The 15815-nt window shown below is 38.2% G+C and overlaps 1 protein-coding gene across 1 annotated transcript; it reads right to left on the bottom strand.

Moving 5' to 3' along the window:
* Positions 1-2198: 2198 nt before the first annotated feature.
* On the bottom strand, positions 2199-3251 carry LOC5579271 (trypsin-3). The gene is made up of 2 exons (XM_001647529.2): positions 3125-3251; positions 2199-3065 (listed from the first exon to the last, which is right to left on the bottom strand). The coding sequence occupies exons 1-2, from the start codon at positions 3249-3251 to the stop codon at positions 2212-2214; spliced, it is 981 nt and encodes a 326-aa protein (XP_001647579.2). The 3' UTR covers positions 2199-2211.
* Positions 3252-15815: the final 12564 nt, after the last annotated feature.

Raw genomic sequence — 15815 nt, 5'->3', positions numbered from 1 at the left:
CTGTGGTACACCCGCCATCCGTGTCCGAAATTTATCGTGGACAGGCTTTAATTATTTTACGGTTCCGTTAAAGTAGTGCCGTATACATCGACTCTATTTTTCTTCAAAACTGATAAATTCGTTTTTAAACTATGCCATTTCTAAAAACCAAGGGGTGAATCGTATTTTTTGGTCAGACCGGACAGGAAAATAATTTCTACACAAAGAGGATAAAACACAGAGACAAAACTGGGGAAGGAAACGCAAGAGAATTAAACATCAATGTTGTGTTGCATTAATACAACACAACGATAAAGAACCTAAAACAAAGTTTAAACCACTTAAATGTACGAATGCATAGATGGTAACTCAAGAAATCACCTTGATTATTTTTAAACACCCACAATGGATTGTATTCTAAAGTACCCTAAGTAGATCATAACCCTGACTAAACTGTAAAACACCTGACTCCATTGAAAAGTAAGTCATTTCTCAATTTTCTTCCCCACTTTAATCCTCTCCCTGTATAGTGACATGCCACAGCCATTGAATATTCATCAGCTCAAACTCTGGAAAAACCTTCCAACAAATCACAAACCGCTTTTCTACCACCATCCACTAATCAGTCTTTACCAAAGTCTCCTCGCTGCTTGCTTCCCTTCTCGTTTTTGTCACTTTCGTGAAAAACTTCGAAACATAGTGCACAGCGTTTATGAATTTTCAACCAACTCAACACAGCATAACCCCAGCATTCATACTGAGAACGTCCACTGACCTGCACACACCCTTGAATGGCCCACCCCAAAACCTGAAAGCCAAAAAAATATAAACGAAAAAGTTGGAGGAATTTTGTGCCCACCCGCACGCCAAAAATTATCACTCGACTGAAATGCACTCGGTGCGAATTTGCTAGGTCCAGGTTTAGCTTTCGGCGCTGAATCACCCACACTACTGGTGCTCACAGGCCCGGATCTGGGGGAGGTATTTTGTCTTAAACATCAAAATCCCACTATTTATTTAATGAAGAGTTGTTGAATTCATTGCTATTTTCAAAAATATTAAAGCATGTCTGGTTTTCGAGATATAGGCTGTTTAACGTGCATTTCAAGTATACTTTCGATAATCAAAAGTTATTTTTTGATACTTCAGTAGAGTATCATGTGATGCCGTGTAAAATAAACGAAAAATTTTGTATGGAGACTGATCCGACCCTGCTGGTACTGCCACATACCTCCAGCATCCAGTTGAAACGCACTGTCCGGAAGAGCTTATGTGCTGTGGCACAGCAATTCAGAGTGCCGCTTCTAGGGCAGTAGATCAGTGGGCTAGTCAAGTATATGACAGAGTGGCAGCAGTTGGCTGCTTCCTGCATCCAGTCCAGCCTGGAGGCTACCGACAACCAACTGCCTGCCTATACGGATGTCAACTGTCGTTTGTTTCTTCTTCTTTTTCTTTCTCGTACCACGTTCCTACTGGGGCAGAGCCTGCATCTAAGCTTTAACTGTGAGCTTCATTGCCAAATTTTCTATTTTTGCATTCGTATATCGTGTGCAAGGTGAGATCATACTCTTTGTCCAGGAAAGTCAAGGAAATTTAAATAACGAAACAATCATGGAGAGAGTGGGAATTGAACCCAGACACCGTCAGCATGGCTTTACTTTGTAGCCGCGTACGTTACCACAGGACTAAGGAAGGCCCCTACCGCCGCTTATTAGAATGGATCAAATATAGAGACCATCAGGCAGAAGAATAATGGACAGAACTGTGTATGACGTGGCAGATACATATGTAGAACCGTAGAACCAAGAATCTGTTTTTTTGTCATTCTCTATTTTGATGATGGAAAATATAACCATCCGAGGTGAGCGCCCAATAAAAACTAACTTCATATAAATTCAGCATAACTTCCTGGTTTTTTGTTACCCATTCCTTCTTTTTCATACAAAAAAAAAATCGAAATAAAATAAACGAACTTTTGAAGAAGATTTCAATAATAAATTACAGTATGAAGTATACCTATCCTGAAAAGGTTCATCCGATACCGGACAGAGTCGGGTACCAGGAATAGCAAAATTTAAAAGATGTGATACCACCTCTACAGGTTACGCCTTTGGTTTCCGTCTAACGTGCTAATGGGCTAGGCCCTCCCATTGCGGCTAGCTCGCATAACCATGGGGAGGGCGCTACCTCCAGAAGTTTTTTTTAATGCAAAAAAGCGATGAATGTGATACTTCAATATATTAAATTATGAATCGACCAAAACTTGACGATCGCAACAACAAAAATCGCCACCTGCGGACCGCCACTTCCACCATTGACAGATTCTTTCATGATCCATTTCAAATTTTGGTAGACATCCGTGTAGACTCCGGGATTATCCGCCTGCGCGCATTGATGACCATAGCTAACGATACCATACTGTACCCCACCGCATACCAAGGGACCTCCGGAATCTCCACTGCACGAATCAACGCCCCCCTCAAAGAAACCTGCACAGAGAAACCCATCTGCGATTGGCAATACGCCTCTCCTGCGGCATTCGTCCAAGTCCAATATCGGTACGGTTGCCTTCAACATACAATTGGGTCTCTCCGCCATAGAATGGATCATCCGACCCCAACCGGTAATTGTACAACTCGTATTCGGCTTTACCGGATGCGATGGAAGCTCTACAAACTTTATGAACCGAGATTCTTTCACCTTCCTGTCCAGCACCACCAGGGCAATATCAAATCGCACGTCAGGACTCACTCGGAACTCCGGATGTATGATCAGCTTGACGACATCCCGCGCTTGAGATCCGGTAGTCCGAATAGCCCGAAACGTGCTCCCCAAGGTCACTTTGAAGTACCGCGGGTTATTGAACCATGACCTGAAGCAATGGGCCGCCGAAAGGACCAATCGGGGAGCGATCAACGATCCGCCGCAAGTAAGCTGACTGCGCCAAGCCGACAGGACCGGGAAACGCACTATTCGAATTCCGACCTGGTAGGGTGCTTCCGAAATGTGGGTCGGCTCACCGCCGACTATTCGAGGCAGCTGGCCGCATTCCGCCCATACGATTGCCCGCTTTGAGCGGGACGGAACTGGTAGGGGATAACTATTTACTACTAGGGTTGTAGTTTGAAATAAGTGCTGCGGTTACCTTGGGTAGGGAATGATTTGGTTTCATTAGGATTGGAGTTTAGATCATCAGGATTTTCATAACAATCTGAAAGCTGAAATGTAGTACAGAAAAGAACCACGATGACAGCGTAGATTTTGAAATTCATTGTTTCTGGATTTTTGCATCTAAGATCATTTTGAACAACCTACTAGATTGATCTAAAGTCCTTGCCTGGCGGGAGAAAGCGAAAGGATAGGTTTAGGGTACGTGATCCATTAGTTGTGGATGTTCGTATAGTTGCCAGTATTTGCGATTGCGAAGAGACCGAAACCAACATGATAGTTAGGCCAATGTGAGGGTATACGATTGATTCAATAAAGTACTCCGAATAGATCGTATTTCCCTAACGAAATACGGAGTGTTTTACTGGCCTCATTAAACGAATAGCCTATGAGGAGCTGAGGCTATCGGTAAAAATGAATTATTGATGAGAGGGAAGAGAGGCGATTCGCTTTTATGCGTAATGCACCCCACAGACGCTCAGACGGTTTGACCAACATTGACTCCGCCCCCAAGATAGTCAAACCGATTTATGTTGCTGCAACCGTTTGACCGACTGTCAAAGTTCGTTGCAGCAACACCATAATTCTCCTCATGTTTGAATGCTCTCAGCAAGTGAATATTTGATTGTTATTATTTTCGATTTCTGTGGCTGTGGGGGTGAATATTTCTACCGCAATAATCGTAGTGAGGAAGAGCAGAACTTTTGTACTATGTATTCCACTAGATTTTTTTTCCTGGGATTCTACCAGGAATTTTATCATCAATTCGTCTAGAAATTTATCCACAGATTTACCCAGAAATTCCTCCGGGGAAAATTCTTAAGGCAGATGGCTTTCTTCCAGAGATTCCTTCGAAGGTTCCTCTAATAATTATTCAGGATTTTCTTCATTGATTCCTTCAAAGATCAACGAAATCATCAAGTGATTTCTTCAGTAATTTTTCAGAGTTTAATCCAAGGCTGGCTCCAAAAGGAATTTCTTTAGCGATTTTTTATTTTTTCTAAAGGAATTTATGCAAAAACTTTCCAAGGGATTTAATCAGTGATTCATCCAATGCTTCTTACAAGAATTCCAGAAAAAAAACTTGTTAGCTTGTGGAATTTATTTGGTTAATACCCTGCAGGAATTTCTGGTAAACCTAAAAAATTCTAAGAAGGGATATCCTATTCAAACCATTGAAGTATTTTCTGGTAGAACTTCTGATGAAGCTGTGGTAGATTTTTCTGGTGAAAATTCTAGCAAAACTCTGGTGACATTCCCAGTGTTTACCTTGGAAGAACTCCTGACGAAATTCATTTAAAAATGGTGAAATATATAGAGAAATTACTGATGAAGTCTATGAAGAAACTACTGATGGAGTTTTTATAGGATCATTAGAGATTATCATGATGGAACCTTTGGCGGATTTTTTTCCAGAATGTTTTGGAATAACCTCTAGAGGATTTTTTGAATTCCCGGTAAAATCACTGGAACATATTGGTGAATTCTTAGTGAAATCCCCATGAGAATTTCAGCTGAAATTCTTCCAAATTTTCCTGAAGGAAATCATGGAAAATGACCTGGGCAAATTCCAGATGCAATCCATGGATGAACCTCTGATGGTATCCTCAGAGAAATCCCTGGAGGATTTTTAGTTGGAATTCTTAGAGATAATACTAGCGGAATTTTCGAAGGAATTCCTGGTGGAATCAATGAAGGAATTCTCAGAGGAATCCCTGAAGTAGATCCTTTTTTGAATCCTAGGAGGAACTCCTCATAGAGTCACTGGAGGATGTACTGGGGGGGTTCCCAAATTACTTGGGAAATCTTTGGGACATTTTTGGTAAAATTGCTGGATGAAATCCAAAAATCCCTGGAAATGTTCCGCGAGAAATTTTTATGAGATATTCCGGAAGGAATTTCTAGAGTAATTCCGATGATAGAATCCTTAAATGAAATTTCTGGTAAAATCTCATGAGGAATTCCTGGTAACCCATGACGATTCTAGGAGATATCAATTCCTTGAGGCATCCCTTGATCAATTCCGGGAGGACTCATTTGAAGAATTCCTAGACGAATCCCTTGAAGAATTCTCTAAAAAAAACCCCTGAAGGAAAATTCTGATACAATCCATTCATAAATTTCGGGAGAAACTCGTAGCAAATAGCCTGTTGAAAACTAGAGTAACCATAGAGATATTCCTGAAGGAAGCTTTAGAAGAATTCCTGATAGAATTTCTAACAGAACTTCTGATGGAATCTCAGAAGCTGTTCGTGATGGAGTCCCAGGAGGATTTTGTAATGGAATCTAAGAAGTATTTCAAAAGGAATCCATGGAAGAACTTCTGATGGAATCCCTGTGAAACTTCTTATGGAATCTATTGAAAAACTCCTGATGAAATCCAAAGAGAAACATTTGATGGAATCCTCGGAAGAACCTCTGACGTAATCCCTGGTGTAATTTATGATAGAATCCCCAGAGAAAGTTTTGATAGAATTCCTGTAGCAATACCAGGTAGATTTACTGAAGGATCTCCAAAAGGAATTATATAGAAACAACTCAAGAGCGTGCATTTGATAGATCACTATGGCACCGACGCTGCGAAAATTCAAGCATTTTGACTTTCCACTCATCTGCATCGGCAGTTCATGGGACATCGAAGCTTCAATTTGACATGATGACGTCGGTGTTCGTGCAACATCCCTACAGACGGTACGATCGGTTCGTCGAACATTTGGCTCCGCCCACCGGTGGTTTGAGCAAAATCAAACTCGTTTGATTTTGGCCGACCGATTCGTCAACCGTTAAATTGGTTTCACAAACTGTCAAATTGGTTCGTCAAACAGCATCACACACGGTCATGCAGCCCACAGACGCTCAGACGGTTGGACCAACATTGACTCCGCCCCCAAGTTAGTCAAACCGACTTATGTTGATACAACCGTTTGACCAACTGTCAAGGTTGGTTGCAGCAACACGATATTTCTTCGCATGTTTTTAGACTTGCCGAGAGTCTAGCGAATATGTGATTGTTATTTTTTCGAATGTTGTGGCTGTGAGGGAGAATCTTTTCGCGATTCTATAACAATAATCGTAAGGAAGAGAAGAACTTTCAACATTTATGTACCGGAAGAAATAAATATTTAAGAGGAATTCCAGTTATAATTCGTGCGAAAAATTCTGGCAAAACTCATGACGGGTCTCTTTCGGGAAATATTCTGAGCAGTCATTGATATGGCAATGGCCATGGGATTTTTTTTTCAAACATTCTATCCAGAATCTTTAAGTCGTTTCCTCTAGTTATTCTGCTTTGAAGTTTTTCCAGCAATCCATAAGCTATACAAAGGATTCCACCAAAAGCTCTTCCTGGGATTCTACCACGAATTTTATCAATGATTCCTTTAGAAATTTATCCACAGATTCATCCAGAAATTCCTCCGGGGAACATTTTTCAGGCATACCTTCAGGTGGATTTTTTCCAAGGATTCCTTTAGAGGTTCCTCTACAAATTATTGTGGATTTCAACCACTGATTTCTTCAAAATTCTGTCCAAAAAATCCCAAGGAATTTCTTCAGGGCTATCTCCAAGGCTACCTCCTAGAATTCCTCGAGATTGTTATAACAATTTGTTCAAAGATTTCTTCAGAAATTTCTCTAGAAGTTAGGTCCAAGGATTTCATCACGCGTTTCCCGGAAATCACATAATGAATTCTTTCAGATACTTCTCAAGAGATTTCTCAAAAAAAAATCATCACCAGAAATTCCCCCAAGGATTTCACCAGGACTTTTTTAAGGGCTTGCTCCTAGGACTCCTCCTTCTCAAATTCCTCAAGGAGTTACATCAGAAAATCCACCAGGAATTTCTTCAGCGATAATTTTTAGCAATTTTTCAACAGATTTCTCCAGGGATCTATACAAATACTTCCCAAGGGATTTCTCTAGTGGTTCATCCAATGCTTCCTTCAAGAAGTCAATCAAAAAATCCTCCAAAGATTCATTGAAGAATTCCTCCAGCGAAACTTCAAGCATTTCTATACAGATACTACCCACAATTTATCCAAGGATTCATCAAGTTCCTCCAGGGATCCGACCAACAATTCTTTTAAGAATTCCATCAGAAAGCCTTCAAAGATTTCGAGAGAAATACTGCAAATAAATTCATCAAAACTTGATCAGCAGAGATGATTCCTGTAGAGATTCCACTTGTAATTTTTTGAGAGGATCCCCAAGGTTATCCTTGGGTATTCCTCTCGAGAATCTTCAATAAATTATTTTATAAACTCCACCAGTGTTTCCTCCAAAGATTCTTTCTTGTATCTCTGAAGAGACCCTACGAGGTATTCGTCCTGGGATTTCTGCAGGAATTACTTCAAGGATTGCTTTAAATGTTCTTCCAGAAATATATTAAGGAATTTCTCCAGGAAACTCTCTAGGAATTAATCTATTGATTTCTTTGGTGATACCTCCAATAATTTCTAAAAATATATCACCATGGATTTTTTTTCAGAAATGAAAAAAAAATCTTTTGGATCTACTTCAGGGATTCATCCTGAGGTATTTAGAGAAATGTGTTGTTTGAAACTCTGAGTAAATATCAGTTAACTCCCTGGAGGAATTTATGATAATCCTGAAGCACAATCCTAGTAACACCTTTGAAGTATTTTATGGTAGAACTGCTGGGAAACTCTGGTAGATTTTTCTGGTGGTAATTCTAGCGAAACTTTGGTGATATTCCCAGTGTTACCGCTAGAAGAACTTCTTGTGAAATTCCTTAAAAAAACTTCTCTCGCGAAAAAATACAGGTGATATAATTAGGGAAAATAATTACCCGTAACGCGGGCAGATCACCTTTTCGAGGTGCGTTACGGGGTAAGATCTACTACCCTGTACTCTTGCTGTATCTGTTCTTGTGAATACTTATAAGTTACGGTCGGAAGAGTATAAGAGAGTAAAAAGCCACTAAGACCCACCTATTTGTCCTAGATGATGAGGAAGTCGAAGTGGAATAATGGCTCAATCAACATCTGAGGTTGGTTTCAACGTATGAGACAATTTCTTTCCAAGTTCAAGAGTTTATCTTTCGATATCTAGGAAAGAAACGATTCCGAATCAGTGGAGTAGCAGACCTCTTAACTTCTAAAATAAGCTTTTTGTTTCAAGGAATCTAAATGTCTCATGCGATGAAACCTGTTCACTGTTTCAAAAAGCGACCTTGAACCTTATAAGTAGAAGCAATAATTTGATACGCTAGAGTACCGATGCATGGTCAAAATCAGTATCATTCAACCAGCTTAGTGGCCGAACCTGATTAAGGGGCGCGCTTTTGAGAGTTTAATGGTGACAAACTGTTTTCTCCAAAAGGTATAAATAGCGGTATCTTTTTCTAAAGAGGCTCTATGCAAAATGGTAAAGAATGATATTTGTATAAAAAACGACTACTTTATTATTTCTCAATAGTAATGGAGTAGAACGACATGCACTAAACAAAGGACACGGGTATACCACAGAAGATCAAAGAAAACTGGTCGCAGTGGTTCATCCCGAACAGAAACAGAAGGGAAGATACTGTTGAAGTATCTGAAGGAATTACTAGTGGAATCTTTATAGGAAATTGTGGTCAAATCGCATAGGAAATTCGTTTTTGGATAATTGGAGTTTATCTTGGTGGCATCCACGAAGGAACCTCCCAGAGGAATCCCTGAAGGAATTCCTGTTTTAAATCCCAGGAAGAATTCCTGATAGAGTCACTAGATGATATACTAGTGGATTCCCAAATTACAGGTAAAACTATTATAAGAAATTTCTGGTAATATCGCTGGAGGGTTCCTGAAAACCCCCAAGAATCCCTGAAGTTATTCCACGAGAAATTCCTTGAAAAATCCCTTGAGGATTTCCGGGATTGAATCCTTTAGGAAATCCGAAATGCTTAATTGCATCCTCATATAAACTATTTTGTTAGGCAGCTTTTGTTTTTATATTTAATATTCTGATTTACCGGCTAATTTAGTAGCATGTTTATTAAACTTATTCCTGAGAAAATCTGGAAAAAATATTTGCAAAGTAGTTTTGAAATAATATATAATCATGATGCTATCCACCACATTTTCAGTTTTTTTTGTTCTTTCGAGTTATGCTATTTGAACAATTAATAATGTTCACACTGATAAATAAATCCATGAACATAAATGTCAGTTATAGCTACTGCCATTTTCATAGAGAATCACCCTTCTTTTGAAAATTTGCCGTTCTTCCGAATTATACCGACAGAAACATTTTTGGCAAGAAGGCTGCTAATATTAAACATCACAAATTTTCCTTTCTTTCAAACAGAGGTTATTCTATTGAGTAATTGATTTTTTTTTTGTCACCTGCGATATTTAGCTGAGGTATTGCCGAATAGCTACCCGTTAATCGCTACGCATTTTCGGGTTCCACGAAAGTTTATTTTTAGTACATTCCGGGAAGTGGCATTCCGGGAAATGTCATAGAATCAGGGGAACTCCTGATGTAATTTCCAAGAAGAGATCCTGATGTAATCCCTAGAAGAAACTTCTGATGCAATCCCTCGAGGATCCAGGTGAAATATCTGAAGAAACTTCTAATAGAATCTCTAGAGGAACTCCTGATGGAATCTCTAAGGGAACTCCTGTTAAAATGTCTGAAGCTTTTAATGATGATTCCTGAAGGAATTCCTGACGGAATTCGGAGGAACTACTGATGGAACCCTTGTAGGAATTCCTAAAAATATTCTTGCAGGAACTCCTGATGAAATCCCTGGAGGAATTCCTGATAAAATTTCTGATGGAACTCCTGATAGAATGCGTAGAGAAATTCCTTATGATATCCCTAGAAGATCCTGATGGAATTCTTAGGTGAACTCCTGATATAAACTCTGGAGGAAGTCCTAATAGAATCTCGGAAGAAATGCTAGCTGGTATCTCTGAAGGAACTCTTGGTGGAATTTCTGGAGGAACTCCTGATGAAATCCTCAGAAGAACTCTAATGGTAGCCCTAAAGGTACTTCTAATAGAATCCCTGGAGCAACTCCTGATGGAATCCTTGGAGGAATATAAAGATATTGTTGGAGGAACACCTGATAGAGTCCCGATGAAATCTCTAGATGAACTCCTCATGAAATTTCTGGAGGAATTCCTGATAAGTTTCCTGAAGGAACTCCTGATAGTTTCTAAAGAGGAACTCCTGATAGAATCTCTTGAGGAATTTCGGGTGAAATCTCAGAAGAAACTCTTTACGGCATTCCTGGAGGAACTCCCGATGAAATCCTTGGAGGAAATCCTAAATATATTGTTGAAGGAGCTCCTCATGGAATCCATGAAGGAATTTCTGATGAAATTCATAGAATAACTAGTGATGAATCTCTAGAGAAACCCCTGATAGAATTTTTGCAAGGAATTCGAGGTAGAATCTCTGAAGGAACTACTGATGGAATCACTGGAGAAACTACTAATGGAATTGCTAGAGGTGTTCCTGATGTAATCCCTGGAGAAGTTCCAGTTGCTATCGCTGAAGGAACTCCTGATGGAATCGCTGGAGGAATTTCTGATGGAACTCCTGTAAGGATCCCTAGAAGAATTCCTTATGATATCCCTAGAAGGAGTCCTGATGAAATTCCTCAAGGAATTCCTGATATGATCTCTGGAGGAAATCCTGATTGAATCTTTGGAGGTAATTCAAGTGGAATCTCTGAAAAAACTCTGGAGGAACTCCTGATGCAATCCCCAGAAGAACTCTAATGGAAGCCCTAAAGTTATTCCAGATAATATCCCTATAGGAACTCCTGATGGAATCCTTGGAAAAACTCCTATCCATATATATTCTTGAAGAAACTCCTGATAAAATCCCTAGAAGAATTCCTGATAAGTTTCCGGATAGAACTCCTGATAGAATCCCTAGAGGAACACCTGATTAAATCTCCAGAAGCCCTAAAGGTACTCCCGATAGAATCCCTACAGGAGCTCCTGACGAAATCTCTGGGGGAACTCCTGAAGGAATCCTTGGAAGAATTTGTAAAGATATTCTCGAAGGAACTCTGGATGGAATTATTGGAGGATTTTTTGTTAAAATCCCGAGAAGAACTCCTGATGGAATCCCAAGAGCAAAGACGGACAGAGTACATGGAGGAATTCCAGATGGAATCTCTGAAATATCTCCTGATAGAATCCCAGGAGAAATTTCTGATGAAATCCCTAGTTGAGTTCCAGGTTCAATCCCTGAAAGAACTCCTGATCGAATCTCTGGAGGAATTTCAGATTGAATCCCTGAAGAATTCCTGATGGAATTCCTAGACGAACATCTGATTAAACCCCCAGAAGAATTCTTGATGGAATTCCTAGAGGAACTTCTGATGGAATAGAGCTAGTCCTGATAAAAACCCTGAAGAAACTGCTGAATGAAACCTTCGTGAAATTTATGATTGAATCTTTAGAAGTTCTCCTGATGGAATGCTTGGATGAAATCGTGTTCAATTCCCTAGGATAACTTTTGATTCTAGGGGCCTACCTTAGCCGAGTGACCAGAGTCCGCGGCTACCTTGCTGAAAGTTTCTGGTTTAAATTTCCTGTCGGTCCAGGATCTTTTCGTAATGGAAATTTCCTTGACTTCCCTGGGCATAGAGTATCATCGTACCTGCCACACGATATATGAATGCGAAAATGGCAACTTTGGCAAAGAAAGCTCTCAGTTTAAAACTGTGGAAATGTCCATTAAACTCTAAGCTGAGAAGCAGGCTCTGTCCTAGTGAGGACGTAACGCCAAGAAGAAGGAAAACTCCTGATTCTCAGAGGAATCACTGATGGAATCCCTGTAGGAACTTCTGATAGAATCTTATGAGGAATTCCAGGTGAACTTTCGGAAAGAATTTGTAAAATAATTTTTACAGGAATTTATTGTTAAATCACTGGACAAAATGTTGATTACATTTCTGGAAGAACGCCTGGTGGAATCATGAAGGAGTTTTGGAAGAATTCCTAAAGATATTACAAGAGTAAAATTCTAGATGTATGATTCCTGTAGTACAAATCCAGGTACAATACATGGATGGATTTTTTGAATCACAGGTGAAACTGCTGATGGATTCTCTGAAGATATTTCTGGAGAAATTGGTTGAGGAATAATTAAAGAATCCTTGGTGAATTTGCTAAGGAAAACGGTTAGAGATAGTTGGAAACGATAGTGAAATATGAAAAATCAACTCAAGAGCGTGCATTTGATAGATTACTATGGCACCGACGTTGCGTAAATTCACGTCGTTTGACTTTCCACCCATCTGCATCGGAAGTTCATGGGACATCGAAGCTTCAATTTGACATGATGACGTCGGTGTTCGTGCAACATCCCTTCAGACGGTACGATCGGTTCGTAGAACATTTGGCTCCGCCCACCGGTGGTTTGAGCAAAATCAAACTCGTTTGATTTTGGCCGACCGATTCGGCAACCGTCAAATTGGTTTCACAAACTGTCAAATTGGTTCGTCAAGCAGCATCACACACGGTCAAACATAACACCAACATGAGCATCAACCTGGGGGGCGGAGTCAATGTTGGTCAAACCGTCTGAGCGTCTGTGGGGTGCACAATGTATAGCCGCTTATTTCACGACATATGCAAGGGTTCTGAAGTTTATTGGCAGCGCTATGAATTTTATTAAGCATACCAAAACTAGTGGAATCATTTGTTTTTGACCCGTCGCACAATGGTCGGTCACCATATAAAGGGGCGGCAAAAACTACCAAAAAATTGTTTGAGATTTTTATGCTTTTTATAACTTTAAAATATAAATTTCTTTGACTTTTATGACGTCAAATTGGTTGAAGTTAAATTGAAAAATGTAACAATGAAATAAGGTACAAAGTTTATATTTTAAAAATGCAATATATTCACAAAGTTACACACTATCTGAAAGCTTATGGTTCAACACTTTTATCGAGCTTGAGGATGGAAAAAAATATTTGGTTGAAGTTACAATACTATTCAATATTACACTTTAGTAACTTTAATGATTTTGAACATGAAAAACAACTTTAGTCGCGTCATGTCGCCGCCATATCGAATATTGCATATCAAAAAGCATCCTTTGATCTTACAAAAAACGTTTAAATTTTTTGCAGAAATTGAATGATTTTCAATTTAGAGCTATTTTAATTACTCAATATTGTCATACATTTTGATGATATTTTTCATACAAAGTTGATATAAAATATATTTAACAACTCTTCATACATATTTTGATCAAACTCGGTAAAATACAAACAAGATTTGAGCTTTCAGCCAAATTTAATTGCATTTTTAATAAAAAATAATAAAAAAAGTTACGTAATATGTGGATTTTTTTTTTATTTCCGTACAAAGTGGGCCGAAGGGTCTCAGATTTTCATCAAACTTTTTCCACAGACAGGGCTCATCAATATATGAATAAAAAAATTGAGAAAAATTCAGGGTCGCTTATTTTCCCGGAGAACTCAGTTGGAATTTTTTTGTTTTCCTCTGACAGTACTTACTTTGAAAAATCATAACTCAAGAACGAAGCATCGTAGAAACAAAGTTTTTTATGAAAATGAAAGCAAATTTTCTCAGGAATATAAAAATTATAACTGGAAAAAGTTTTCCACACAATTTTCCACCGTTGAGAAAATTTGTAAAGAAAGCCGGAAAAACTATGTTTCAATTAGTGGAAAACTTTCAAAAATATAGTTTTGAGAAGGTAATTTCATAAGCTTTAATCGCTGACATTTTTGAAATGTACTTTATTTTTAGTTTTTGAGTTATGGCCAATTTTGTGGAAAATGACCATATAAGCCTTTTTTTTGAAAACCCATATTTCAATCGAAGCATCGGAAAAACAAAGATTTTTTTATCAAAGCAATTGCAAATTTTCTAAAACATCTGAAAAAAAATATGGGATTGGTTTTAATGAAGTATAAGTAGGAATAAAAAATTACACCACTAAGAAAAACCGAAAAAAACTGTTTCTGCCTCAATTATTCTTTACACTGAAAAGGGATTCTTTCTTTTCTATGGAACAAATAAGATTATTATTATTATTTTTTTTTATTCAATTATTTAGTATATAACTTACATTTTCATCTTAATACTATCATTTTTTTCAACCGGGAAGATTGTCTTTGGTTGCTAACACCAGAAGATTGGGAATTTATCTATGCAACTGAAAATGACTAATCAGAGGCTGAAAAATTTCTTCAGGAAATATTTTCTAACCTTGTTCCAATTCCTGGAACAAAAAATATCATTCATTTATACCAAAAGACGAACGAAGCATTTTTGCAAGTGAATTCTCAGATGCACATGAAATCCAAGAAAATACAGCATGCTTTGTTCTTAATAATACAAAGAAACGAAAATCTTCTGGTGTTAGCAACCAAAGACAAACTTCCCGGTTGAAAAAATAGGTAGTATTAAGATGAAAATGTAAGTTATATACTGAATAATTGAATAAATAAAATTAAAAAAAAATAATAATAATCATATTTGTTCCATAGAAAAGAAAGAATCCCTTTTCAGTGTAATGAAAAATTGAGGCAGAAACAGTTTTTTTTCGGTTTTTCTTAGCGATGTAATTTTTCATGAAAAATATCATCCATTCCGACTTATACTTTATTAAAACCAATCCCATATCTTTTTTTCAGATGTTATAGAAAATTTGCAATTGCTTTGATAAAAAAATCTTTGTTTTTCCGATGCTTCGATTGAAATATGGGTTTTCAAAGAAAAAGCTTTTATGGTCATTTTCCACAAAATTGGCCATAACTCAAAAACGAAAAAGAAAGTACATTTCAAAAATTTCAGAGATTAAAGCTAATGAAATTACCTTCTCAAAAACTATATTTTTGAAAGTTTTCCACTAATTGGAACATAGTTTTTCCGGCTTTCTTTACGGCTTTCTTGTTTCTACGATGCTTCGTTCTTGAGTTATGATTTATCAAAGTAAGTAGTGTCGAAGGAAAACAATAAAATTCCAACTGAGTTTTCCGGGAAAATAAGCGACCCTGAATTTTTCTCAATTTTTTTTATTCATATATTGATGAGCCCTGCCTGTGGAAAAAGTTTCATGAAAATCTGAGATCCTTCGGCCCACTTTGTACGGAAATAAAAAAAATCCCCTTATGTCGAAAATAAATCTTCGAGCTGTTCAGTAGAATACCTATAAGCAGATGAAAAAACTGAATTTAGTACTATACCATTTAATTCCACTAGAGCTTGTATCTTTTGACAGATACGCGTATTTCGACCTCAACTGAAAGGCCGTCTTCAGTGTCGTGTACTAGTCGAGTCTAGTACACGACACTTAAGACGGCCTTACAGTTGAGGTCGAAATACGCGTATATGTCAAAGGATACAAACTCTAGTGGAATTAAATGGTATACAGTCATCTCTCCCTTACTCGATATTGAAGGGACCATCGAGTTAGGGAGGTATCGAGTTACAGAACACAAAAGCAGTGCAACTGCGTTCCAAGGGACCATCGAGTTAGCCATGAAAACCAACTTTTACTATGGTTCTCTAACTCGATAGCGAGATACGGAATATCGAGTAAGGGAGAGTTAACTGTAGTACGAAATTCGGTTTTTTCATCTACCCTTTATGTCACCAACTCCGTTAAGCAAACACTTTTTTATGTTAGTATGCTTTTAGCTACGAATAAGATTTTTTATT

The sequence above is a fragment of the Aedes aegypti genome, chromosome 2 (assembly GCF_002204515.2).
Source record: "Aedes aegypti strain LVP_AGWG chromosome 2, AaegL5.0 Primary Assembly, whole genome shotgun sequence".
Lineage (NCBI taxonomy): Eukaryota > Metazoa > Arthropoda > Insecta > Diptera > Culicidae > Aedes > Aedes aegypti.
Note: the sequence above shows the minus strand (reverse complement) of the source record. Positions and strands in the feature narration are given on the sequence as shown.

What these genes read in the sequence shown, in the direction of transcription:
- LOC5579271 (XM_001647529.2), bottom strand. Translation starts at nt 3,251, where the DNA reads ATGAATTTCAAAATCTACGCTGTCATCGTGGTTCTTTTCTGTACTACA. An exon ending in CAAATCATTCCCTACCCAAG is followed by an intron (nt 3,066 to 3,124) that starts GTAACCGCAGCA and finishes ATCCCCTACCAG; the next exon opens with TTCCGTCCCGCTCAAAGCGG.